Source organism: Puma concolor, chromosome B1, assembly GCF_028749965.1.
Source record: "Puma concolor isolate L17-30 chromosome B1, mPumCon1.1.hap2, whole genome shotgun sequence".
Lineage (NCBI taxonomy): Eukaryota > Metazoa > Chordata > Mammalia > Carnivora > Felidae > Puma > Puma concolor.
Window position 1 is genome coordinate 97521966 of NC_141670.1, and position 26450 is coordinate 97548415.

Genomic DNA, 26450 nt, shown 5'->3' on the forward strand with positions numbered 1-26450 from the left:
GGAGCCTGGAGCCTGCTTTGGATTCTGTGTCTCCCTCTCTCTCTCTCTGCCCCTCCTCCACTAGTGCTCTGTCTCTGTCTCTCTTTCTCTTTCAAAAATAAATATTGAAAAAAGAAAGAAACATGGGATAGCTGCTTCCTCTCTCTTTGTTTGCCATGTCAGGATACAAGAAGATAGCCATCTACAAAGTAGGCCCTCAGCAGATACCAGACCCATTGGTACCCTGATCCTGGAACTGTGAGAAATAGATGTTTAAGTCCATGGCATGTTTGTTATAGCAGCTCAAACTAAAACAGTTGTCTTAAATCAAAGGACTTGTTTCATAAAGTTGGGAGCCGACCCAGCTGATTTTTCTTGCAACAACATTTTTAATTAGAAAACGACAAACAAATTATGAATATTCAGACTTCATTTTGTGTCAGACGTTTCCTTGAAAATGAACAAAATGTCAAGGAAAACTTTGAGTTCTTATGCAAATATTAGAATTTTGGAAACCTTGTATTTGTCACCGTAAGCCTGATTGTTTCCACTAATACTTAAAAACTTTCCTAATAAAATCAGTGGTGATTTTCTTAGGAGTGTGTGTGAGCATGTCTGTGTGTATGGTAAAATACACATACTATTTATAATTTTAGCCATTCTTAAGCACACTTACTTTTCATCAAAATTAGATATTCACAATGTTACATAACATCACCACTATCTATACCTAAAACTTCTTTATCATCCCCAACAAAAACTCTATTAAACAATAACTAGCCCTTTCCTCCTCCATTTAGCCCCCAATCACCTGTATTCTACTTTCTCTATTTAAACTGGACTATTCTGGGTACTTTATACAAGTGGGATCATACTATCTTTACCCTTCTGAGTCTGCCTTATTTCAATAAGCATGTTTTCAAGGTCCATCGATGATGTTGTTACATAAATTAAAATTTCATTCTTTTATATGGTTGAATAATATTCCATTGTATGTATATACCATATTGTGTTTATGCAGACATCTGTTAATGGACACTTGAATTGTTTTTATCTTTTGGATATTATGAATAATATTTCTATAAATATGTACATAAAAGGGTTTGTTCAACTCCCTGTTTTCAATTCTTTTGGATATATACCTAACAGTATAACAGCTGGGTCATATGGTAATTCTGTGTTTTAACATTTTGAGAAAATGCCAAACTGTTTTCCATAGTGGCTGCAGCATTTGATATTTCCACAAGCAATGCACAAGGGTTCCAGTTTCTACACACCCTCACAAACAATTATTTTCAGCTAAAAAAAATTATATATACCTGTATTAGACAGCTCAGGCTGTCATAACAAAACACCACAGACTGGATGGCTTAAACAACAGAAATTTATGTTGGTAGAGGAGGGACAGTAAAATATCCTCCAGACTGAGAAGGCACTTTGAGACCAAAAACAAAGCAAGCCACTCCATACTGCTTACACAGAGTTTTATTCAGGGCAACTTTACTGTCAGGGGGATTGGGTGGACAATCTCACCACTATGCGGCTATTTTCCATGAAGTCCAGACCTTAATCCATAGAATCTATAGAATGGGGGGGATCACTGACGTGAGAACAAAGGGTAATTATCCAAAGTAGCACCATCTGTGTGAAAGAAGGAACTCTACTAGTTATCTAAAGTGGCGCAATCTATACACCAGAGGGATAATCAGAATAAGCTTTCCCTCATTCCAGCTAGGACATACAGTAACCTCCACTATGCCTGGAACGAATAAGCCCAAGGGAGATCATTGCACAGAGAAGAACAAGAAGGAAGGCCAAAGATGGAGACAGTATTGTCAGCACTCCTACAAAGTCTCAGATCAAAGTGCCAGTAGCATTGGTTTCTGATGAGGTCTCTCTTCCAAGCTTACTGAGAGCTACCTTCTCAATTTGTCTTCACGTGGCTTTTCCTCTCTGTATGTGTAGAATGATATGCATATGTCCTCTTCTTATAAGAATACCAGTCCTATTCATTCAGATGGCCAACTGACACATGAAAAAATGCTCAACATCACTCATCATCAGTGAAATACAAATCAAAACCACAACGAAATACCACCTCACACCTTTCAGAATGGCTAACATTAACAACTCAGGCAACAACAGATGTTGGCGAGGATATGGAGGAAAAGGATCTCTTTTGCACTCCTGGTGGGAATGTAAACTGGTGCAGCCACTCTGGTTCCTCAAAAAATTAAAAATAGAACTACCCTACAACCCAGCAATTGCACTACTAGGCATTTATCCAAGGGATACAGGTATGCTATCTCGAAGGGGCACATGCACCCCAATGTTTATAGCAGCACTATCAACAATTGCCAAAGTATGGAAAGAGCCCAAATGTCTATCGATGGATGAACAGATAAAGAAGATGTGAGATATATATATATATATATATATATATATATATACACACACACACACACATATATATATATATATATATATACACATACATACATACAATGGAGTATTACTTGGCAATCAAAAAGAATGAAATCTTGCCATTTGCAACCACATGGATGGAATTAGAGGGTATTATGCTACGCAAAATTAGTCAGTCAGAGAAAGACAAACATCATATGACTTCACTCATATGAGGACTTTAAGATACAAAAAAGATGAACATAAGGGAAGGGAAGCAAAAATAATATAAAAACAGGGAGGGGGACAAAAGATAAGAAACTCTTAAATATGGAGAACAAACAGGGTTACTGGAGAGGTTGTGCGGGGGGGGGATGGGCTAAATGGGTAAGGGGCATTAAGAAATCTACTCCTGATATCATTGTTTCACTATATTATAACTAAGTTGAAAGTAAATTTAAAATAATAAATTAAATTAAAAAATAAAAAATAAATAAAATAAAATAAAAGCTGAATAGGAAAAAAATACATAAATCGTTAAAAAATGTTAAAAAATACCAGTCCTATTAAATTGGGGCCCCATCTTTGTGACTTCATTTAACTTTAATGGTCTCCTTAAAGGCTGCAATATCTCTAAATATAGTCACACTGGGGGTTAGGACTTCATACAATTTTTTTTTTCTAAAATTTTTTAGTGTTTATGCTATTTTTGAGAGAGAGAGAGAGAGAGACAGAGTACAAGCAGGGGAGGGAGAGAGAGAGAGGTAGACACAGGATCCAAAGCAGGCTCCTGGCTCTGAGCTGTCAGCACAGAGCCCAGCGCAGGGCCTGAACCCAGGAACCGTGAGATCATGACCTGAGCCAAAGTTGGCACCCATCATACTGAGCCACCAATGTGCTCTGAGACTTCATATAATTTTAAGTAGATACCACAGTACCATCCTAATGGGTATGAAGAGGTATCTCATTGTGGTTTTTGATTTGCATTTCTCTAACAACTAATGATGTTGAACATCTCATGGGCTTACTGGCCAATTTGTATATCTTCTTTGAAGAAATGTCTATTCAAATCCTTTGCCCATTTTTGAATTGGGTTTTTTTTAGTTGTCGAGTTTTTAGAGTTCTTTATATATTCTAAATATTAATCCCTAATCAGATATCTGATTTGCAAATATTTCTCCTATTGAGTAGGCTATCATTTGACTCTGGTAGTAACTTTTGATACATAAAAGTTCTTAATTATGATGAAGTATGGTAATTTTTTTCTTTTCTCACCTCTGCTTTTAGTGTCATACTCAAGAAACCACTGTCAAATCGAGGGCATGAAAATTTTTCCTTATGCTTTCTTCTAAAAATTTTACAGTTTTACCTCTTACGTTTAGGTCTTTAACACACTTTGAGTTAATTTTTTTGTATGCAGTATAAGGTCTGGATCATCCTTTTACATGTTGGATATTCAGTTTTCCTAATACCATTTGTTAAAAAGATGGTCCTTTTCTCTACTGAACATTCCTAGCACCCTTGCTGAAAATAAGCTGACTGTATACATGAAGGTTTATTTCTAGGTTCTCTACTGATTCCATCGGTCCATTTGCCTGTCCTTAGGCCAGGAAGCTTTACAGTTACAGGAAGCTTTCAAAGTTATGAGGTGTTAGTCTTCGAATTTTATTCTTCCATTTTCAAATTGTTTTAGCTTTTCAGGACTCCTTGCAATTTCATGTGAATTTGAGAATAAGGTTTTCCATTTCTGTGGAAAAGGCTGTCAGACACACAGACCAATGCAATAGAATAGAAATTGATATTCTTCAACAAAACAGGAAAGAATATCCAATGGAAAAAAGACAGACTCTTCAACAAATGGTGTTAGGAGAACTGAACAGCTACATGCAGAAGAATTAAACTGGGTCACTTTCTTATACTATACATAAAAATACATTCAAAATGGATGAAAGATCTCAATGTGAGACAGAAAACCATCAAATTCCTAGAGGAGAAGAAAGGCAGTAACTTCTTTGACATTGGCCATAGAAACCTCTTACTAGATACATCTCCTGAGGCAAGGGATATGAAATTAAAAAGATACTATTGGGACTTCATTAGGATAAAAAGCTTCTATACTGTGAAGGAAACAATCCATAAAAAAAGGCAACCTTTGGGATGGGAGAAGATATTTGCAAATGACATATCTGATAAAGGGTTAGTATCAAAAATATATAAAGAACTTATCAAACTCAACACCCAAAAAATAAATAATCCAGTTAAAAAATGGGCAACTCCTGAAATCAATCAATAAACTCCTACAATCAATCCACCAATCAAGCAATCAATTAAAATGGGCAGAAGCCATGAATAGACACTTTTCCAAAGAAGACATACAGATGGCTAACAGATATATCACTCATCATCAGGGAAATACAAATCAAAACTACAAGGAGGTATCATCTCACATCTGTCAGAATGGCTAAAATTAACAACACAGGAAACAACAGATGTTGGGAGAGGTTGTGGGGAAAGGGGAACTCTCTTACACTATTGGTGGGAATGCAAACTGGTGCAGCCACTCTAGAAAACAGTATGGAGGTCCCTCAAAAAGTTAAGAATAGAATTACCCTATGATACAGCAATTGCACTACTAGGTATTTACCCAAAGGATACAAAAATGCTGATTCAAAGTGATACATGCACCCTGATGTTTACAGCAGCATTATCAACAAGAGCCAAATTATAGATAGAGACCAAATGTCCATCAACTGATGAATGGGTAAAGAAAATGTGGTGTGTGTGTGTGTATATATATATAGATATATACACATATATGTATATATATATGATGCAGTATTATTCAGCCTAAAGAAGAAGGTCCTTAACTTACAAGGGTAGACACACAAGGTTAGCAGCAGACCTGTCCACTGAAACTTGGCATGCCAGAAGGGAGTGGCAGGATATATTCATTGTGCTGAATGGGAAAAATATGCAGCCAAGAATTCTTTATCTAGCAAGGCTGTCATTCAGAATAGACGGACAGATAAAGAGTTTCCCAGACAAACAAAAACTAAAGGAGTTTGTGACTACTAGACCAGCCCTGCAAGAAATTTTACGGGAGACTATTTGAATGGAGAGGAAAAAAAAAATACCAAAGCAACAAAGACTAGAAAGGACCAGAGAACATCACTAGAAGCACCAATTCTATAAGTAACACAATGGCAATAAATTCATATCTTTCAATAATTACTGAGTGTAAATGGACTAAATGCTCCAATCAAAAGACATAGGGTATTAGAATGGATACAAAAAATAAGACCCAGCTATATGTTGCCTACAAAAGACTCATTTTAGTCATTAAGACACCTACAGATTTAAAGTCAGGGAATGGAGAACCACTGGTTATGCTAATGGATGTTAAAAGAAGGCCAGAGTAGCCATACTTATATCAGAAAAAACTAGATTTTAAAACAAAGACAGTAACAAGAGATGAAGAAGGACATTATATTATATTTAAGGGCTCTATCCATCAAGAAAATCTAACAATTGTAAAAATGTATGCTCCCACTTGGAGACATCCAAATATATAAATCAATTAATAGAAAACATAACGAAACTGAATGATAATAATACCATTAATAGTAAGGGACTTTAACACCCCACTTACAACAATGGACATATCATCTAGGCAGAAAATCAACAAGGAAAAAATGGCTTTGAATGACACACTGGACCACATGGACTAAACAGATATATTCAGAACACTTCATCCTAAAGCAGCAGAATACACATTCTTCTTGAATGCACATGGGACATCCTCCAGAACAGATCACATACTGGGTCACAAATCAGCTCTCAACAGGTAGAAAAAGATCAAGATCATACCATAGATATGTTCAGATCACAACATTATGAAACTTGAAATCACAAGAAAAATTTGGAAAGTCCTCAAATACATGGAGGTTAAAGAACATCTTACTAAAGAATGAATGGGGTAAACCAGGAAATTAAGGAAGAAATTAAAAATACACGAAGCAAATGAAAATGAAAACACGACAGTCCAAACTCTTTGGGATGCAGCAAAGACAGTCCTAAAAGGAAAGTATATTGTAATTTAGGTCTATTTCAAGAAGCAAGAAAAATCTCAAATACACAACCTAACCTTACACCTAAAGAAGCTAAAAAAGGAACAGCAAATAAAGCCTAAAGTCAGCAGAAGGGAAATAAAAAAAATACATAACAGATAAATAAAACTAAGAGCTGGTTCTTTGAAAGAATAAACAAAATTGATGAACCTCTAGCCAGATTTACCAAAAAGAAAAGAGAAAGGAACCAAACAGATAAAATCACAAATGAAAAAGGGGAGATCAGAACCAACACCACAGAAATGTAAACAATTATGAGAATATTATGAAAAACTATATGCCAACAAACTGGGCAATCTGGAGGAAATGGACAAGTTTCTAGAAACATACAAACTACAAAAACTGAAACAGGAAGAAATAGAAAATTTGAACAGACCCATAATCAACAAAGAAATTGAATTAGTAATAAAAAACCTCCTAACAAACAAAAGCCAGGGCCAGATGGCTTTCCAAGGAAATTCTCACCAGATATTTAAAGAAGAGTTAATATCTCTTCTTCTCAAACTGTTACAAAAAATAGAAATGGAAGGAAAGCTTCTGAACTCATTCTATGAAGCCAGCATTTCCTTGATTCCAAAACCAAAGACCTCACTAAAAAGGAGAAATACAGACCAATATCCCTGATGAACATGCATGAAAAAATTCTCAACAAGATAGGAGCAAATCAAATTCAACAGTACATTAAAAGAATTATTCACCATGATAGTGGGATTTATTCCTGGGCTGCAAGTGCAGTTCAATATTCACAAATCAATCAACATGATACATCACATTAATAAAAGAAAGGATAAGAACCATATGATCCTCTCAATAAATGCAGAAAAAGCATTTGACAAAGGATAGCATCTATTCTTGATAAAAACCCTCAACAAAGTAGGGATAGAGGGAACATACCACAACATCATAAAGGCCATTATGAAAGACCCACAGCTAATATCCTCCTCAATGGGAAAAAACTGAAAACTTTTCCTCTATAGTCAGAAACAAGACAGGGATGTCCACTCTCACCATTGTTATTTAACATAGTACTGGAAGTCTTAGCCTCAGCAATCAGACAAGAAAAAGAAATAAAGCCTCCAAATGGCAAAGAAGAAGTCAAACTTTCACTATTTGCAGATGACATGACACTCTATGTAGAAAACCTGAAAGACTCCAAAAAATTGCTGGAACTAATACACGAATTCTGTAAAGTCACAGGATATAAAATCAATGTGCAGAAATCTGTTGAATTTCTATACACCAATAATGAAGCAACAAGAACCTAGAATTCAATCAAAATTTATGAGACAGACACAACAAGAAAATCAAACAGAATGAGACTTACAGATGACTGCTGGCATGATCACACAATGAACTTTAAAATAACTATGATTAGGGACACCTGGGTAGCTCAGTCAGTTAAGCATCAACTTAGACACAGGTCATGACTTCATGGTTGGTGAGTTTGAGCCCCACTTTGGGTTCTCTGCTGTCAGCGCAGAGCCCACTTCAGATCCTTTGTCTTCCTCTCTCTCTGCCCCTCCCCCCACTCATGCACGCTCTCTCTCTCTCACTCAAAAATAAACACTTAAAAAAATAATAACTATGATTAGATTAATATGTTGAAGGATTTCATGGAAAAGGAAAACATGCATGATAGAATTTCAGCAAGAAAACTATTATTAAGATATCAAATGGTAACGTAAAATATACAAAGCACAATATCAGAAACAGAATTCCCATAATGAGTTTATCCAGAGACTGGACACAGCTGAAGAAAGGATTAGTAAACTTGAACACAGGTCAATCAAAATTATCCAACACGAATTATAAAGAGAAAAAGAGTAGAATAAAAGATCAGATCAACTAAGAGCTGTGAGACACTAGTAAATGGTCTAATGTACATGTAATTGGAATCCCAGAAGGGGAACAAACAACAAGAACACAAGGCAAAAAATATTTGAAGAGCTAAGAGATGAAAATTTTCCTAACCAAACAAAAGACAACAAACAATAAATCCACTATTTCAGAGAACCACAAGGAGGATAAATACTTTGTATTTCACACACATTTATATACATATATCCATATCCATACCTAGATCCATCAAAGAATTTTATACTCATAAGAGTATCTTCAAAATAGAAAAAAAAAATTTTCCTAATAATCAAAAGTTGACAGAATTCATTGCTCATAGACCTGTACAACAAGAAATGTTTAAGAAATGAAGAGAATTACAAAGGGTAAAAATGCGAGCAAATATTTCAAAAATTTCTCATGTTACTTGTTTAAAAGATACTGCCTAAAGAAAAGCAATAACAAGGCATAACAAAGGATGAGAGGAAATGGAACTTTATGGTACTGAGATTCTTATGCTATACATGTAGTGGTATGATATTATTTGAAAGTAGACTACGTTACAATGTATATTATGAACTACAGATGACCAGTAAAAAATAAGAGATATAAGTAAAAAGCTAATGGTAGAGATAAAATAGAATTATTGTTAAAACTCAACTGATCCAAAAGATAGAAGGAAAAAGAACAGATGAGACAAATAGAATATAAGATGGTAGATTTAAATCTAACCACATCCATAATTACATTAATGTAGATGATCTAAAGATATGAATGCTCATAGCAGGTGAGGCTACAGTGTAGGAGGCAGGGAGTGCAGGAAGTATAAGGGAACTCTTAGTATCTTCTAGTCAATTTTTGCTGTGAACCTAAAACTACTCTAAAAAATAGGTCAGTTGAAAAAAATTCACACTCATTATTGTAAATATTTGTCTGTCAATCCCTGAATTAAGCTCCAGAAAGGTAGGGACTGTATTTATCTTGTTCCCTGCTGTATACTCAGTGCCTAGAAAAATGCCCAACACATTGTTAAGTCCCTGCTTTTCTGATACATTTTATTTGTGGGAGAAGGTCGAGTGGTGCCTGGGAATGAATAAATCAATATATAGATGAATTATTAATAACAAAAGATATAATGTAATAAAAATGGACTGTAAGAAACACATTCCTAACTAAATCTTCCATTAAATGTTTTAACTAAACTAAATGTTATTGATTAAACATCTTTCAACATTATCTGTTGATCTCTAAATATACTGCTCCAATAAAAAAAATACCCTGGAAAAAAAAAAAACCCTCAAAATTGCTGAAAACACAAAAATAACCCTAAGTACACAATAGGAGTGCAAAAAACACATATACATTTTATCTTTTAAGGACAATATATCTAATGAGAACAAAATGTAGAAGTACCAACTAAATATCACTGGAAAGACAAAGGTGGATATTTTCAGATTATGAGAAAGGTATTTTCAGATTTTCTTTGAATGAAACTATTTAATCCTTTCTTTCTAGTAACCAGTCAAAACAAGTTTTCCTAAAGCTAAGTTTTCATTTAGCAATTCATTCAGATAATTATTCTGAAAACATCTATTTAAACACAAAATGGGTGTACAAGAAACACAAAGCACTTAGCAGTAAATCACCTCTGCATCCACTCTACAGGACAAAACATGTCTTATTATGTTGTACAACTGGCACTATAAAAGGTTTACTCTGTTATCTCTTTTGAAGTAAATAATAGTCTTTTTAAAAAATTAAAGCTAAAAGAAAAACCACTTACTACTAACAATCAGCTAATCTATTTCCTTCAAAAAGGAAAAATTTCAAAATAATAGTGTGTTTTATTTCCATATTCTTAATATAATTTGAGTAGATAGGTTAGCATATTAATTCACTAAGAACCTACTATGCCACTGAGAATCTGGAATCTTTCATAAACCTAAATATTTGTTTATTTAGGAGTATACATTTATGGAAACCAGTTTAAATGGAAAAAAAGTAACTGTCCTACTCAATTTTTCCTTACCATACTTACTGGAAAATTATCCCACTTAATTCCCCCTCCTTTGGCTTCTTTTTAAAAACTATTTTCATTGTTCTCTAATTTGCTAACATATTAACTTTTATATATTCCAAAGGTCTAATTAGTAACTGTTTTCATAAACTTAAAATAAAAAACAAAGCAATGTTTGACAAATATAGTACCTGACAGAGGATGTTCTTGGTCCATGATCTCTGGAATCCATTACCCAACCAACATGACACTCTAGAGGGGGATTTGTACTATGCCTTGTTTTTCTCTTTCTTGGACTCTAAAGAAAAAGAAGTCAAACATTGCAATGATTTGAGTAGTGTGAACTTCACAAGTAAATTAAAACCCTCTGAGTATAAACTAGCTCAAACATTTGCATACTGTGGATGACACATTATGAAATCACATGAAGTCACAAAACTCAAACATCTCACATACAAGTTACAAAACTTAAAAGGTCTTTTGCCTGGTTTCAACACAAGGATTAAAGGAAATACAACTTAGTATGATTCTTCATTATACCTTCTGATCAACTTTAATTACACCACCAAATTGGAAAGAAGTTATTCCTTAACCTGAGAAAACTTCAATCACTATGGTGAAATACCATTTTTAAATGAATTTTTACAATCTAAATCATATATTTTAAAAAATGTGATAGAAACTAAAACATCTCATTTTGTAATGTTAAAGGATACAAAATGCAGGCTTTATATTCCTGGTTGTTTTGTGTACCTTTACATCAATAGCTTTTGGTTCTTTAACAACAGGATAAAATCTTGGTGTTTTGTTTGGATCTTGTAACCTGGGTGTTCGAGGTGTTTTAGGTGACCTTGCAGGATAAACTCTAGGAGATTCTGGAACTGCTGTGGGCAATGAAAGGGCCATTGTTGTTGAAGATATTTCTGAAACATCAAACAGCTTCTGAGCTAATTCATCACTCAAATCTGCAAAATAAAAATCTTGTTAAAAGTTACTTAGATGATAAGAAAATATTTTACTTGAGAGCAAGGGTATTTCTGAAATTTTCTACTCTCAAAAGATTTTTTCCTCAGAAACGTTTCAAATATATAAGAATAAAAAATAAACACTTGTCTGTACATCACCTAGCCTTACCAAGTTTTAATTTTGCTATATCTGTTTGACTTTTTTAAAAAGAAAAGTAAGCAGAAGCCCACTGTATAACCTTCCCCAATCCCATTTTGCTTTTCCTCATCAGAGACAACCAGGCTCTCGAATTTGGTACTTTTATCTATAATTATATACATATATGTAATACCACTATTTGCATAATTAGCTTTACATAAGTGACATCATACTGTATGTATCATTTTGCAAGTTTTTGCAGTCATATCTTGTTTGACACTTGATTATTGAAGTTCTACTCATATAGCTTTAGTTTATTCATTTTCACGGCAGAATATTATGCTGTTATACAAATATAACAGAACTTATACATTCTCCTGAAGATGCACATTTATGTTGTTTCCAGATTTTTGGTATAATCAACGATGCTACAGTGAACATTGTTAAATATTTCTCTCTATATAGGTGTGAGCATGTCTCTAGGGTTTATATGTGAAAGAGAAATGTTGACTAAAATGGCACATGCATCTTTATTTTGAGAGAGAGAGAGAGATGGAAGGATGGAGGGAGGAAGAGAGAGACAAAGAGAGAGAGAGAAAGGGAGGGAAGGACAGAGAAAGAGAGAGGGACAGACAGAATCCCAAGCAGGCTCCATGCCATCAGCATGGAGCCCAAGGTGGGGCTCAATCTCATGAACTGTGAGATCATGACCTGAGCCAAAATCAAGAGTAGGAGGCTTAGGGGCACTTGTACCCCAATGTTTATAGCAGCACTTTCAACAATAGCCAAATTGTGGAAAGAGCCTAAATGTCCATCAACTGATGAATTGATAAATTGTGGTTTATATACTCAATGGAATACTACTTGGTAATGAGAAAGAATGAAATATGGCCTTTTGTAGCAATGTGGATGGAACTGGAGAGTGTTATGCTAAATGAAATAAGTCATACAGAGAAAGACAGATACCATATGTTTTCACTCTTATGTGGATCCTGAGAAACTTAACAGAAGACCATGGGGGAGGGGAAGGGAAAAAAAAGGGAGGGAGCCAAACCATAAGAAACTTAAAAACTGAGAATAAACTGAGGGGTGATTGGGGGTGGAGGAAGGGGAAAGTGGGTGATGGGCACCTGTTGGGATGAGCACTGGGTGTTGTACGGAAACCAATTTGACAATAAATTTCATATTAAGAAAAAAAAAAGACTAGGAGGCTTAACTGACTAAGCCACCCAGACATCCTGGCACATGCATCTTCTGATTTACTAAGTACTGATTGCCAAAGTGCTTTCTATAATGGTTTCACCAATTTATACTCCCACCAGTAGCATGAAAAAGTCTCAGAAATTTAATATACTCGTCAAGACTGGTTTCGTTTAGACGTTTAAATATTTTTCCATCTCATGATATTTGAATGGTTTTTGTATTTGGGGTTTTTTTTTTGTGTGTGTGTGTGTGTGTGTGTGTGTGTGTGTGTGTTTAATTTCAAGTTTTTATTTAAAATCTAGTTAGTTAACATATATGGTAATATTGGTTACAGATGTAGAATTTAGTGATTCACTTCCATATAACATCCAGTGCTCATCACAAGTTGTACTCCTTAATATTCCATCATGCATTTAGCCCATCCCCCACCCACCTCCTTCCATCAACCCTTAGTTTGTTCTCTATAGTTAAGAGTTTCTTATGGTTTGCTTCCCTATTTTTCCCCTCTTCCTCTATGTTTATTACTGGTGAGGTTGAGCATATTTTCATATATATAGTCATCATTCACATTTCCCCTATCATGAGTTTACCACCATATCCTCAGACCATATTTCTATTGGGTTGTTTTACTTATTTATTAGTTTGTGGAAATATAATGGTAAGATACTAATAGTAAGCAAGTAGAATGTAGACTCTGTTTCTGTATGGTTTTTCTTCAGACTTACCAACTTCTTTTGATTCATACAATGGATTTTTGTGTATCATTCAACAAATATTACCAAGTACCTGCTATATGCCAAGCACTATTCTAGAAACAAGGTTGTAAACTCAAAAGTGAACTTAACCACTCTATTACCTAATTTCCCCATTTCTTCTCCCAATCTGTTATCAGAATGATATAATGATATAATAATGATATTCGGCGGGGGCGGGGGGGAGGTGTGCAAATTAGGTCATTTCATGTCTCTACTTAAAATCCTCAGTGTTTCCCTTTTGCCTCTGGGAGAAGTCTAGTGTCTTTATCATGGCATATGAGACTTGACTGATTTTGACTTATCTATTGTCTTTCTCCACTTCAATTTTAGTGCCCCAGATAGGAACCTACTTGTTTCTATTTTCTTGCTTCTTACCTTTTCATATGCTTTTTCCTCTGTCTGAAAGTCCCTTTCCCTTATCTTTTTACACCAAATTGAATGCATATCCTTCCTTTAATACCCAGCACAGATGTTACTTTCCCTAGGAATCTAAAGCACTTCTTGAATTTCTGCCAATAAAAATAATTCTCTTTTTTTTTTTGGTGCCACCTTTACATTTCATCCATTTATTGTTCGATTTATTAAATTAAAATTTATTTTCTTATATATTATCTGATCAGATGCTAAGAACAAGTCCCAGTACATTCCTAAAAGCAAGGTCCATAATCTAATATTTGTATACCAGTGCCTAAAACAGTGCTAGGAAAAAAATATATACCCAGCAAATGACCAATAAATTTAACTGAATTGTGTTAATACAGATTTTCCTTAGACCAAAAAGATAATGCAATCTCAAGGATAAAACTATGATTATACACTGAAAAATATGTTAAATCCAGCACCTCTGTAAAAGAAATATTTTAAAAAGATCTAGGAACATTAACAGTAAGCTTCCTAGCATCCAGATTATGGTCTCCAAATTCCATTTCCATTTCTCACTGATCTGGTCCTCTACAAGGAATAGAGTCTGTAGCATAAAGTATAATATAAGCCTGGGAAATCTTGAGTCAGAAAGCAATGAAATTAAGAAAGAAAAAAAACTAGAATAGGTCATAAGGACACAGTAGCAAATTTCAGTGGCCCCACCAGTCAAAAATGAAGTACTTTGACTACTAAAAACAATGATTGAAACTGACTAAACATTTCAAATAAATAAGCTCTACAAGTTCAAAATGGTGCCTTAACATTTAATCACGTTTGCAGGTTGCTAGGGCACCAAACTCATTATTCTAAAAACTAACCAAATGCAAAGAAAGAAACAAGCATTTATCCTTTCTTTCCTGGAAAAATTGAATTTCAAAGTATTCAAAGAGTTGATAAAAGAATATTCTTCTTTATAGAATTCTAGGTATGGAACACAGGAATGAGAGAACTAGATGACTATTTGTAACTCTAATGAAATAGAGGATGTAGGGAATATTCATCAATGACTCTTAAAACCATTTTGTAAAATGTTGAAGGGAGATTCAGCACCAAAGACATGATCCCTGAAAGGAAGAACTGATAAGCTAGACATCACTGAAATGAAAAAAACATCTGCCCTCCAAATGACACTGTCAAGATAATGAGAAGACAAGTCAAAGATCAGAAGAAAATATTTGCAAAAGACACATCTGATAAAGGACCGTTATCCAAAGTATATAAAGAACTCCTAAAACTCAAAAATAAGAAAACAAACAAACCAATTAAAAAATATGAACGGATACATTAATGAAGATATATACGGCAAATAAGCACAGGTAAAGATATTACACATCATGTCATCAGGGAAATGTAAATAGAAATCAAATACCATGACAACCCATGAGAATGGCCAAAGTCCAGAACACTGGCAACACCAAATGCTAGCAAGGATATGGAGCAACAGGATCTCTCATTCATTGGTGGTGGGAATACAAAATGATACAGACACTCTGGAAGACAGTTTGGCAGCTTCATACAAAAGTAAACATATTCTTCCCATATGATCTAGCAATCACTCTCCTTGGTATATACTCAAAGGAACTGAAAATTTATGTCCACACAAAAACTTGCACATGGATGTTTATTGTAGCTTTACTCATAATTGCCAAAACTTGAAACCAATGAAGATGTCCTTCAGTAGATGAAGGGATAAACTATGGTATATCCAGATAATGGAATATTATGCAGTGCTAAAAACATATGAGCTATCAAGTCAAGAAAAGACATGGAGGAAATTTAAATGCATATTAGTAAGTGAGAGAAGCCAATGTGAAAAGCCTATATCCTATAGGATTCCAACTATTCAAAATTCGAAACAGGAAAACTATGGAGACAGTTGAAAGATCAATGGTCACCAGAGGTTGGAGATACGGTGGGGGAAGCGTGAATAAGTAAAACACAGAGGATTTTTACTCTGTAGGATACTATAGTGATGGATACATGTCATTATACGTGGGTTAAAACCCACAGAACATACAACACCAAGAGTGAAACCTAATGTAACGGGTAATTACGATGTGTTGGTGTAGGTACAATTGTAACAAAGGTACCACTCTGATGTGGTATGTTGCTGTGAGGAAGCAGCATCCTTCCCCAGACTGGCAATGGTTATGTAAGCTGGGGACAGGGAGTAAATGAGAAATCTCTGTATCTTACTCTTAATTTTACTGTGACCCTAAAAGTGTTCTAAAAAAAAGTCTTTAGAAAAAAATGTTCAAGAGAAACTTTATGATGAATGGACAAGGCCAATAACATCTAAACCCAATAATCAATCACAGCAGCAGTAAAAGACAGCCTAAAAGACAATATGATGTAATTGGAAGTAAATGGCTCCTCTAAGAAACAGTCTTGTCACCACAGAAATAAAAATGCGAATATACTAAATCTTCTACATCTAAATACTAGTTCATAAGGAATAGAAACAATAAGGAATGTACTGACTGATACCAAGACATAATCAGGTAAATCTGGATTATAAGAAATCTTATGACAAATTAACCAGTTTCTTCAACAAGTCTTTGGTATGGAAAAACAAGAGAAGAGGAATGCTTATGGATTAAGAGAAACTTGGGGCGCCTGGGTGGCTCAGTCGGTTAAGCCTCCGACTTTGGCTCAGGTCATGATCTCGCAGTCTGTGAGTTCGAGCCCTGCATCAGGCTCTGTGCTGACAGCTCAGAGCCTGGAGCCTGCTTTGGATTCTGTGTCTCCCCCTCTCTCTGCCCCTCCCCTGCTCATGCTCTGTCTCTGTCAATAATAAATAAACTTTAAAAAAAAAAAAAAGATTAAGAGTAACTTAATTTTCCTATCGCTCAAATGCAATTATGTACTTTTTTTGGTCCTGATTCAAACAACCAGTTTGAAAAAGATATATATCAGATATCAGGGAAAACCAAACACAAACTGTGTAGCAGATGATATTAAAGAATTACTGCCAGTTTATGTGAAATAATGGTATCATGAAAATTTATATATATACATATATATATGTTTGTGATGTAGAATAGCATATTTACAGAAGATATTAATTTGAATGAAATGAGATTCAATATGAAATGCCAGAAACAGATGGGGAACATACAGATGAGAAAGGAATGTCAAACTATTAACAATTGTTGAAATTAGGCAGGATAATTACACAGGGATTCATTAAACAGCTCTATTTTTTACTTTATCTGAACATTTCCATATTAAAAATTAAGTTTCATTTCAGTTTTATGTTTATTTTATTCCAAATTTAATTACATGTAAATTTTACCCACCAATAAGAGTAGATATATCAATTTTGTGAAGACAAAGACGAATATTTTGTTATCTCAAAAGAACCATTTTATAAAATTTTTATAGCAGATACCAATTTATAATATTTTGAGATAAAATTATCAAAATATGGTTAAGATAACTACAAGTACATAAAATATTTATAGTGGATATAAAATTTTTATTACTAGAAATATAACTAATTACAGAATAAGAATATATTAAAGTTGGCTTTTTATCAACTACAAGCCTAGGATGCTATATGAATATCATCTGGATATTTAACTTCTTAATCAAAATAATGGGACATCCTTGTACAAGAATGTTCAAAGTAGCATTTTTCATCACAGCAATATCTGGGAAAAATAAAAACATCAACTGTCGAATGGATAAGCAAAATGTAGTAAGTCCATACTATAAAATATGACTTAACAATAAAAAGAAGCAAAGTAGCAATATAAGCAACAACATGGGTTAACCTCAAATATATTGTATTAGTTGAAAAAGCCAGACACATGACTATATGTCATATAGTTCAATTTATATGAAATTTCTAGGAAGTACAAAAACATACAGATAAAAAGCAGATCACTGGTTACCTCAGACTGAAGTTGAGTGTTGAAACTGACTGCAAATGATCATGAGGGAACTTTCTAGTGTGATGGAACTGTTCTAAAACTGAATTGTGGTGCTACTGTGTAACTATACAAAGTCATCTGAACTCATGAAATAATACACAAATGGGTTAATTTTATGCTATACAAAAGACAAGGCTATCTGCTCCTCAGGGAACCCCAACTGTGACTGTCTGTCACACAATTTCTGCTAAAAGTTTATCAAAGAAGACCGAAAACACAAAAGAGTAGGCTGAAGTCCTCTTCAGGGAGGAGGACTTCAGGGAGGACTAGGGAGAGAGGGCACAGGTGAGTAAGGAGCAGAGAGGGAGAGAGAATCCCACAAGGGGCAGAGAGAGAAAAGAGAGGAGGGGGGAGGGAGAGAGAGAGAGAGAGAGAGAAGCAGGGCTCATCCGAAGTGGGGCTCATGTTCACCCAAAATGGGGCTTGAGCTCACCCGAAGTGGGGCTTGTGCTCACAGGATGTGGGATTTGAACTCACGAATTGTGAGGTCATGACCTGAGACAATGTGAGATATTTAACTGACTGAGCCACCCAGGCGCCCAAGAAAGTATTTCTGACAGAAGGAAATGACCTAAGAAGGAAACCTGGAACATCACAGAAGAAAAGCAAAGAGAACGGTAAGAATCTTGATACATACATTCTTTCAAATTCTATAAAACATACTTGATAGTTAAAAGTAAAAAATATATAACTTTGATGCGGTTTTCAATGAGTGAAGATAATAATATGACTATAGCACAAAGAAACCCATTGAAAACAATGTGGATGGAACTAGAGGGTATTATGCTAAGTGAAATTAGAGAAAGACAAATATCATATGACTTCACTCATATGTGGAATTTAAAATGAAAAACAGATGAACATAAGGGAAGGGAAGCAAAACTAATATAAAAACAGGGAGGGGGACAAAACATAAGAGACTCTCAAATACAGAGAACTGAGGGTTGTTGGAAGGGTTTTGAGTGGGGGGATGGGCTAAATGGGCAAGGGGCATTAAGGAGGACACTTGTTGGAATGAACACTGGGTGTTATAGGGGATGAATCACTGGAATCTACTCCTGAAATCATTATTGCTGCTAACTAACCTGGATGTAAATTAAAAAAAAAAAAATGCTAGTCAGTATATCTTGAAGTTTAAAAGAAATAATTTATGTCAACCAAAAAACATGGTTGGTAGGGCAGTAATGTTAATTGAAAAATGTTTTCTAAAGCACTGGAATCAGCAAACAACAGAATTATAGTCAAAGAATTTAGAAAAATGTCTAGATCATATATCAACTGATCCAATCCAGTAAGGAAACCATCTATAATTCTAGATTTTAGATAGATGAATTAGAAAGCCATAATGCTTTCCTCCAAAATGTGTCTTGGTGTTATGGGTGGAACAGGTGATGGGGATTAAACAGTACACTTATCATGATGAGAACTGAGGAATGCATAGAATTGCTGAATCACTATATTGTACAATTGAAACTAATAGAACACTGTATGTTAACATACCAGAAGTAAAATTTAAACTTAAAAAAAAAGGTGGGGGGGGTGAATTCCTCTTTCCCCCTCTTTTTCTTCTATTCAGGCCCTCAATGGATTGGATAATGCTTACTCACATTGGAGAAGGCAATTTACTTTACTAAGCCAATTCAAATACTAATCTCATCCAGAAATAGCACCTCACTGATAAACCCAGAAATATTTAACCAAATATTTGGGCATCCTCTGATCCAACTGACACATAAAATAACATCACAAAGGATAATACACAAAAATCAATCATATTTCTATATAATAGCAATAAACAATTGGAATGTTAAGATTGTAAAGCACCATTTACAATAGGACCAAACCATAAAATACTTAAGGATATGGCTAACAAAATATGCACGAAATACACCCAAAACCACAAAACAGTGAAGAACAAAAAATACTTAAGTGGAGAAGCATACCATATTCATGGATTAGAAGATTCAATATTGTTAAAACATTAGCTCTTCTCAGACTAATCTGTAGATTCAATGCGGTTCCAATCAGAATACCAGCAGCAATTTTTTACAGAAACCAGTAAGCTATCTCCATAATTTATATGAAAAAGCAAAGAAACTAGACTACCCAAAACAATTTCTTAAAAAGTTGTAAGACATATACTGATTTTAAGAGTACAGTTATCAAGTTGTGCTGGTGGCAAAGATATAAGCGTAGAGATAAGATGAACAGAAGACAGGCTCCCAAATTAGATCTATATACATATAGTTAATTAGCTTTTGACAAAAATGAAAAGGCAATTCAATAGAGAAAGAATAGATTTTCCAACAAATGGTGCTGAAATTGTTTGGTATCCATATCCATACTTACATCATACGCCAAAAAGAAAAAAAAATCAAAAGTCAAAATTGAATAGACATCTGAATTATATAAAAACTAAAAATATAAAGCTTCAAACATAAAAATCTTGTGACTTTAGACAAATTTAGACAAAGATTTCTTACACAGACACCAAAAGCACATTCATATAATTAAAAAAATGAAAAACTGCGCATCATTAAAAATAACAACAACTGCTTTTCAAAAGGCACTCCTAAAAAAATGAAAAGATAAGCCCCAAATTGGGAGATGTGTGCAAATTACATATGTACTTGTAAAAAGGGACTTGGATCCACACTAGAGAATTCCCAAAGCTCTATAAGAAAACAACTGAATGTACAGTCCAATAAAAAATTAAAAACATAAATTAAAAAATAAAAAAGCAACTCAAGAAACATCAAAAAATTTGAGTACATACTTCACATATATACTGATGGCAAATTAGTACATGAAAAGATGCTCAACACTGTTAGTCACAGTAAGATACTACTACATATCTATAGGAATGACAAATTAAAACAACAACAACAACAACAACAACAACAACAACAACAACAAATTAACAATACCAAGTGCAAATGAGGATGTGGAGCAACTGGAACCATCATGGATTGTTGGTAGGAGTACAAAATGACACAGCCATTTTGGAAAACAGGCATTTCTTAAACATACACTTACCATAAGACCCAGCAATCCTACTCCTAAGTATTTACCCAGGTGAAATGAAAACTTACATTCACATAAAAATTTGTAAGCAAATATGGATATCAGCTTTATTCATAATCACCAAAAATTAAAAAACAACCTATGTGTCCTTCAACTAACTGCTTACATCCAATGAAACAGAATACTACTTACGAATAAAAAGGAACAGCACACAAAAATATGAATTTCAACTGCATTATGCTAAATGAAAGACGCCAGACTCAAAAGGCTATATTCTATATGATTTTATTTATATATATTCTGGTAAAAGCTCAAATCTAGGGGTAGAAACTAGAAAATAGGCTGCCAAAAAAGCTAGGCATGGGGTTGACTACAAAGAGGCATGGGAGAATCTGTGGAGTGTAATGGAATTGTGCTTCAAGTAGGTGGCATCTACTTAACTGTGTGCACCTGTCAAAATTCCCAAAACTGTACATACAAAGTGTGAAACTTGCTGAATATAAATTATACTTAATTTGTTAAAAAGGAAATAAAAAAGATAACTCTGGAACCTTGTAAGGTGGTCAGAATGAAAGAAGGGTGGCAGGATAGGAGCTATTAAAATTAACCAATGGGAATATGATGGTAGTTTTTACCAGGTGACAGAAGTAGAGAAGGTGAAAAGTGGTTAGGTTCTGCATATATTTTAAGGGGTAATGGATATAATCTGCCAATGAATAAGATACAGAGGTTTAATAAGAAAAATCAAGGATGACACCAAGATTTTTTTTTTTTTTTACCTGTACCACTACAAAATGGAGTTAATATTTTTACCAAGATGTGGAAATCTGGGAAAAGTCCTTGGAAAAGGGTTGAAAATTCAGACCTGGGTAGGATTTTGGACATATGAAATTTGACATGTTTATAAAATATCCAAGTGAAACTCTTGACTACACAGTTGGATATTTATATGGACTATAGGATAGAGGTCTTATCTATACATACAAATTTGACACTCATTAGTATAATTGATGCTATTTAAAACCATGGGACTAAATACTGAGGAGTCATTGAGAATAAGAAAGAAATGTGAAGACTGAGCCCTAAATAACCCAAAGCTTGGGAAAATGGGGAAGAACTAGCAAAAAGACTCCATGAAGTGGAAAAAAAGCTAAGTAAATAGTACCAAGGAAGAAGAATGTGTTTCAAGACAGAACATAATTGATCCAATGTTGATGTTAGGTAAGATGAGGATTGATTTGATTCCTCTTTAACATGGAGAGATCTGGAGGCACTATCAAAAGCTGATTTAGTGTATGAGGAGCAGAAGGCTGTTTAGATCAGGTATATGGGATAAACAGGAAGATAATTATTGAAGACAGTAAAAACAAACACCTTTTTTATACCTTAAATTCTATTTTATAGTGGCAATAGCAGGTCTTTTATTAATATCATTATTTTACAGCATTTCCCACCCTTTAAACCTTTCAAACTTTCTTTCCATATACTCTACTCAGGATAAAGCTGAATTTTCTTTAAATCCATCCATAATTATTTTTCTTTAAAAAAATTTTTCCCCAATATTTATTTATGAGACAGAGAAAGAGAGAGAGAGACAGAGAGAGAGAGAGAGAGAGAGAGAGAGAGAGAGAAACCGAGTGTGAGTGGGGGAGGTGCAGACAGCGAGGGAGACACAGAATCCAGAGCAGGCTCCAGGCTCTGAGCTGTCAGCACAGAGCCCGATGCAGGGCTCGAACCCACGAACCGCGAGATCATGACCTGAGCTGAAGTCGGATGCTCAACCGACTGAGCCACCCGGGTGCCCTATAATTATTTTTCAAACTGAAAGTTAATCTATTCAACTTTTTTTTTTAAATCATAGCAATATTGGATTGATTCTATCTTCTTAATTTTGGCTAAATTTTATTTTTTGTTCCTATTCTTTAAAATTGGAAGTTATGGCACATAAAGATCAGTGAATGTATATATAAATTTTAAAACAGAGATAATTTATAAACTGAGAACAAGAAATTAAGTATGGAAAAATTCTAGCTTTCCAAGAACACTGTATTCAAAAAAACCTTTGTGTAAATATCTGAGATTTAAAGTGTTTACTCACTTATAACCTAGGAAGGCAAAGTTTTAAAGAAACAAGAGTTGATACCCACACACCCACCAACCAGATCAACACATACTCCAGATGTAGGCAAGCCTATGTGCAGACATTCCAAATGGGATTCTCCCCTTCTCTCAGGAGTAAACCACTATAATAAATTTTTGTATTAACAATTCCTCTTGCTATTCATAGATTCTTTGTGCTATGCATGTACCCATGAATTTTGTATTTTATATTAGATTGAGTGAACTCCTTTGTGACTAGCTTATTTTATATACTATTTCTAAGATTAACCATTTTGTCACATGTAGCTTTAATTCTTTCATTTTCCACTGCTGTATATTTTTCATCTCTATGAATATATCACATCTTATAATCTACCAGAAATGGGTATTTTCATTTGTATTTTTTCTATTATGGACAATGTTATTATAAATGTTCTTTCAGTAAACATCTGCAAGAATCTCTCTTGAAGTGAAACTGTTGGCATATAATATGGTATATCATTGTGGTTTTAATTGGCAAATCTCAACAAAGGAAAGAGGAGAGCATCTTTATTTTATTTTATTTTATTTTATTTTATTATTATTTATTTTTTTAATATAAAATTTATTGTCAAATTGGTTTCCATACAACACCCAGTGCTCATCCCAACAGGTGCCCTCCTCAATACCCATCACCCACCCACCCCTCCCTCCCACCCCCCATAAACCCTCAGCTTGTTCTCAGTTTTTAGGAGTCTCTTATGTTTTGGCTCCCTCCCTAACCATTTTTTTTTCCTTCCCCTCCCCCATGGTTTTCTGCTAAGTTTCTCAGGATCTACATAGGAGTGAAAACATATGGAATCTGTCCTTCTCTGTATGACTTATTTCACTTAGCATAACACTCTCCAGTTCCATCCAAGTTGCTACAAAAGGCCATATTTCATTCTTTCTCATTGCCACATAGTATTCCATTGTGTATATAAACCACAATTTCTTGATCCATTCATCCGTTGATGGATATTTAGGCTCTTTCCATAATTTAGCTATTGTTGAGAGAATCTTTTCATATTTACTGACTATTTCATTTTCCTCTATATGAATTTTCACTTAATGTTTCTTTTACTAATTTTATACTTATGTTAACCTTTTTTCATGTTTCATGAAACATGTTCACATTCCACATACTTAATGGAATACTGTAAGAACTTAAATTTTTTTAAGTATGAAGTTTTTTAAGGATAAAGTATAAAGTAATATTATTTTAAAATATTCCACATATATACAGTATTAGTGGAATACTGTAAGAACTTAAATTTTTTTCAGTATAAATTTTTTAAGTGTAAAGTAATATTATTATTCTAAAACTTTTATCAAAGGATAGACAAATACATAAATAATTCTGCTACTGTGGTTAGGAACAATTTTTTTTCACGTAAGTAAAAAGTGTACAAATACAAAATCAAATCAAAACCTTTTAATTAAAACAAATTTAATTTAAAACAAATTAGAATTAAAACCTTTAATCCTAAAGTTGAACAGAAAATGTCAACAGGAATTTATAATGTATTTTTCTTAAAAAAAAAAATTCCAAGCTCTAGAAATAATAACCAACTCAGTAACAACTCAGGTACTGACAAAACTTATCATCATGCCAGCTGGCAAAGAAAGTTAGTGGTCCAACTCCACTATCACAGAAGAAAGCAACGAAAGGTGGATTTGGAGCTAAAAGCCAATAAACTGGTAAGTGGTAAAAGTATCAGTAAGAATAATTATAATAGAGTGAAACCTATCTAAATGCATTTATGAAGCTGTAATAATAATTTAAAAACAAAATTAAAAAAAGAAAAACAAAACAAAACAAAGCTCATTGGTGACCAATGAAAAGATGTTAGGGAACCAGCTCATTATTTTGAAAAATAGAGAAGGGAAAAAATTGAGCATTTATTCTTTTTCTGTAAGAACTCTATCTCAGGATAAATATAGAGATATATAGAGATATAAAGAGAAAGGGGATTTCTCTTTATGGAAATATCCTATCTACCAAATTTAAGAAGCAATGATAAAAACAGGATCCTCACCATTTTTCAGCCCCCTGTGACATAAAAGCAATGATTATAAATGGCTATTAAGGCCACAAAAAGAGAGACAACTGAACATTATGCACCTCCTGATAGAAGTATTCAATAATTACCTATGATATATTCCTGCAAAATTTTAAACCTCAATCTGATCAAGCCTCTGTATCAAAATAACAATTATAGAAAATTCAGGACCAGAAAACAGGTTGAATGAAACCATGGAGATGCAATGAACAAAATCCAGAATGTAAGAAATTCTACACAACAACCCAGTTCCTTCAACAATAAGCTGCAAGGAAAAAAAAGTTACTATGAACCTATAGATTAAAAGAGACATATCAACCTTTGGAATGTTCAAACTTACATGGATACTGTTTAAAGTGATGAATGAGGAAATATAGATATTTGATATTAAGGAATTAATGTCAATTTTAGATGATAATGGAATATGCTATTTATGTGTTAAAAGAGAGAGTTCTTTTTAAGGACACATACATAAATATGTAGGAATGAAAAAAATATGAATAATTATTAGAAGTTTGCTTCAAAATAATCCAGTGCAAGTAAAGAGGATGAGTGGAGCTGAGATGAAACGAAATTAGATTTGAAATTAAGTAGCAAATGGGTACATGGGGGTTTCATTACATTATACAATTTGTTCTATTTTGGCATATATTTGAAACTTCTCAAAAGTTTGTCTTTAACCTGCCTTCATGAAAGACTATAACAAAATCACTTAAACTTGCCTAAAAATGCCAGATTCAATTTATGTATCTCCCAAATGTATTTATATGGTCACACTAAGCTAAGGCTTTAGGACAAAAGAATGATGTTAGTATATTTTAAGGAATTAGAGAGTCAGTGAAAAGTTTTATTTCTAAAAGAGAAACATTCCCAATAATCTCAAACCAAATGAGACACAAAAAGAACAAACCAATTCTGCCTGCTTTTCAGTGTCTGAGTTTGAGCAGGAACTGGTATCATAAATGATTCCTAGATCACCCTTGCAATTATCTGCCTGTCCACTAAGAGTAAGGTGGGATTCCAACTTTGTCCATTTACTACAAGGCTGTCTTACCAAATTTATGATGTGTACTTTCAAGTCTCGAAAATCTTTTGAAATTCACCAAAGGATAAACAAAAGTTGAGTTTTAAAATTCTAGTCTTTTATGAAATACCTACATTTTTTCCACAGATTAAAAAAAAAAAGGAAAACTTTTGTAACAAATTAGAACTGCTTTAATACTATTCAGAAACTATTACACACAAAAGCAGATTTACATACCTTGCCTGGACTGTGAAGGTGCTACAGGAACTTCTTGGTTTGGCTCAAAAGGAAGTTCAGGTGTTATGTTTTCAAACTGCTCTTTACTAATGAGATTTAGCTTCTTAAAGTTCTCAACTTCTTGCTGAAGTAGAATGGAGGAATCTAATTACTAAACTGGCTAATAGAGTAGCCAACAAACAATAATTGATACCAACCTCAA

General features: G+C 33.9%; 1 protein-coding gene across 4 annotated transcripts in view; it reads right to left on the minus strand.

Moving 5' to 3' along the window:
- The window catches only part of LARP1B (La ribonucleoprotein 1B), a 125773-nt gene that overhangs the window by 16492 nt on the left and 82831 nt on the right, over positions 1-26450 (minus strand). For 3 of the 4 annotated variants that reach the window (XM_086704246.1, XM_086704249.1, XM_086704247.1), the window contains exons 12-14: positions 26249-26372; positions 11116-11327; positions 10554-10660 (exon numbers count right to left, since the gene is read on the minus strand). In XM_086704246.1, the coding sequence (XP_086560372.1) occupies positions 10554-10660; positions 11116-11327; positions 26249-26372 (443 nt within the window). The remainder of the gene's footprint in view (positions 1-10553; positions 10661-11115; positions 11328-26248; positions 26373-26450) is intronic. The other variant, XM_086704248.1, reaches the window with a different exon arrangement.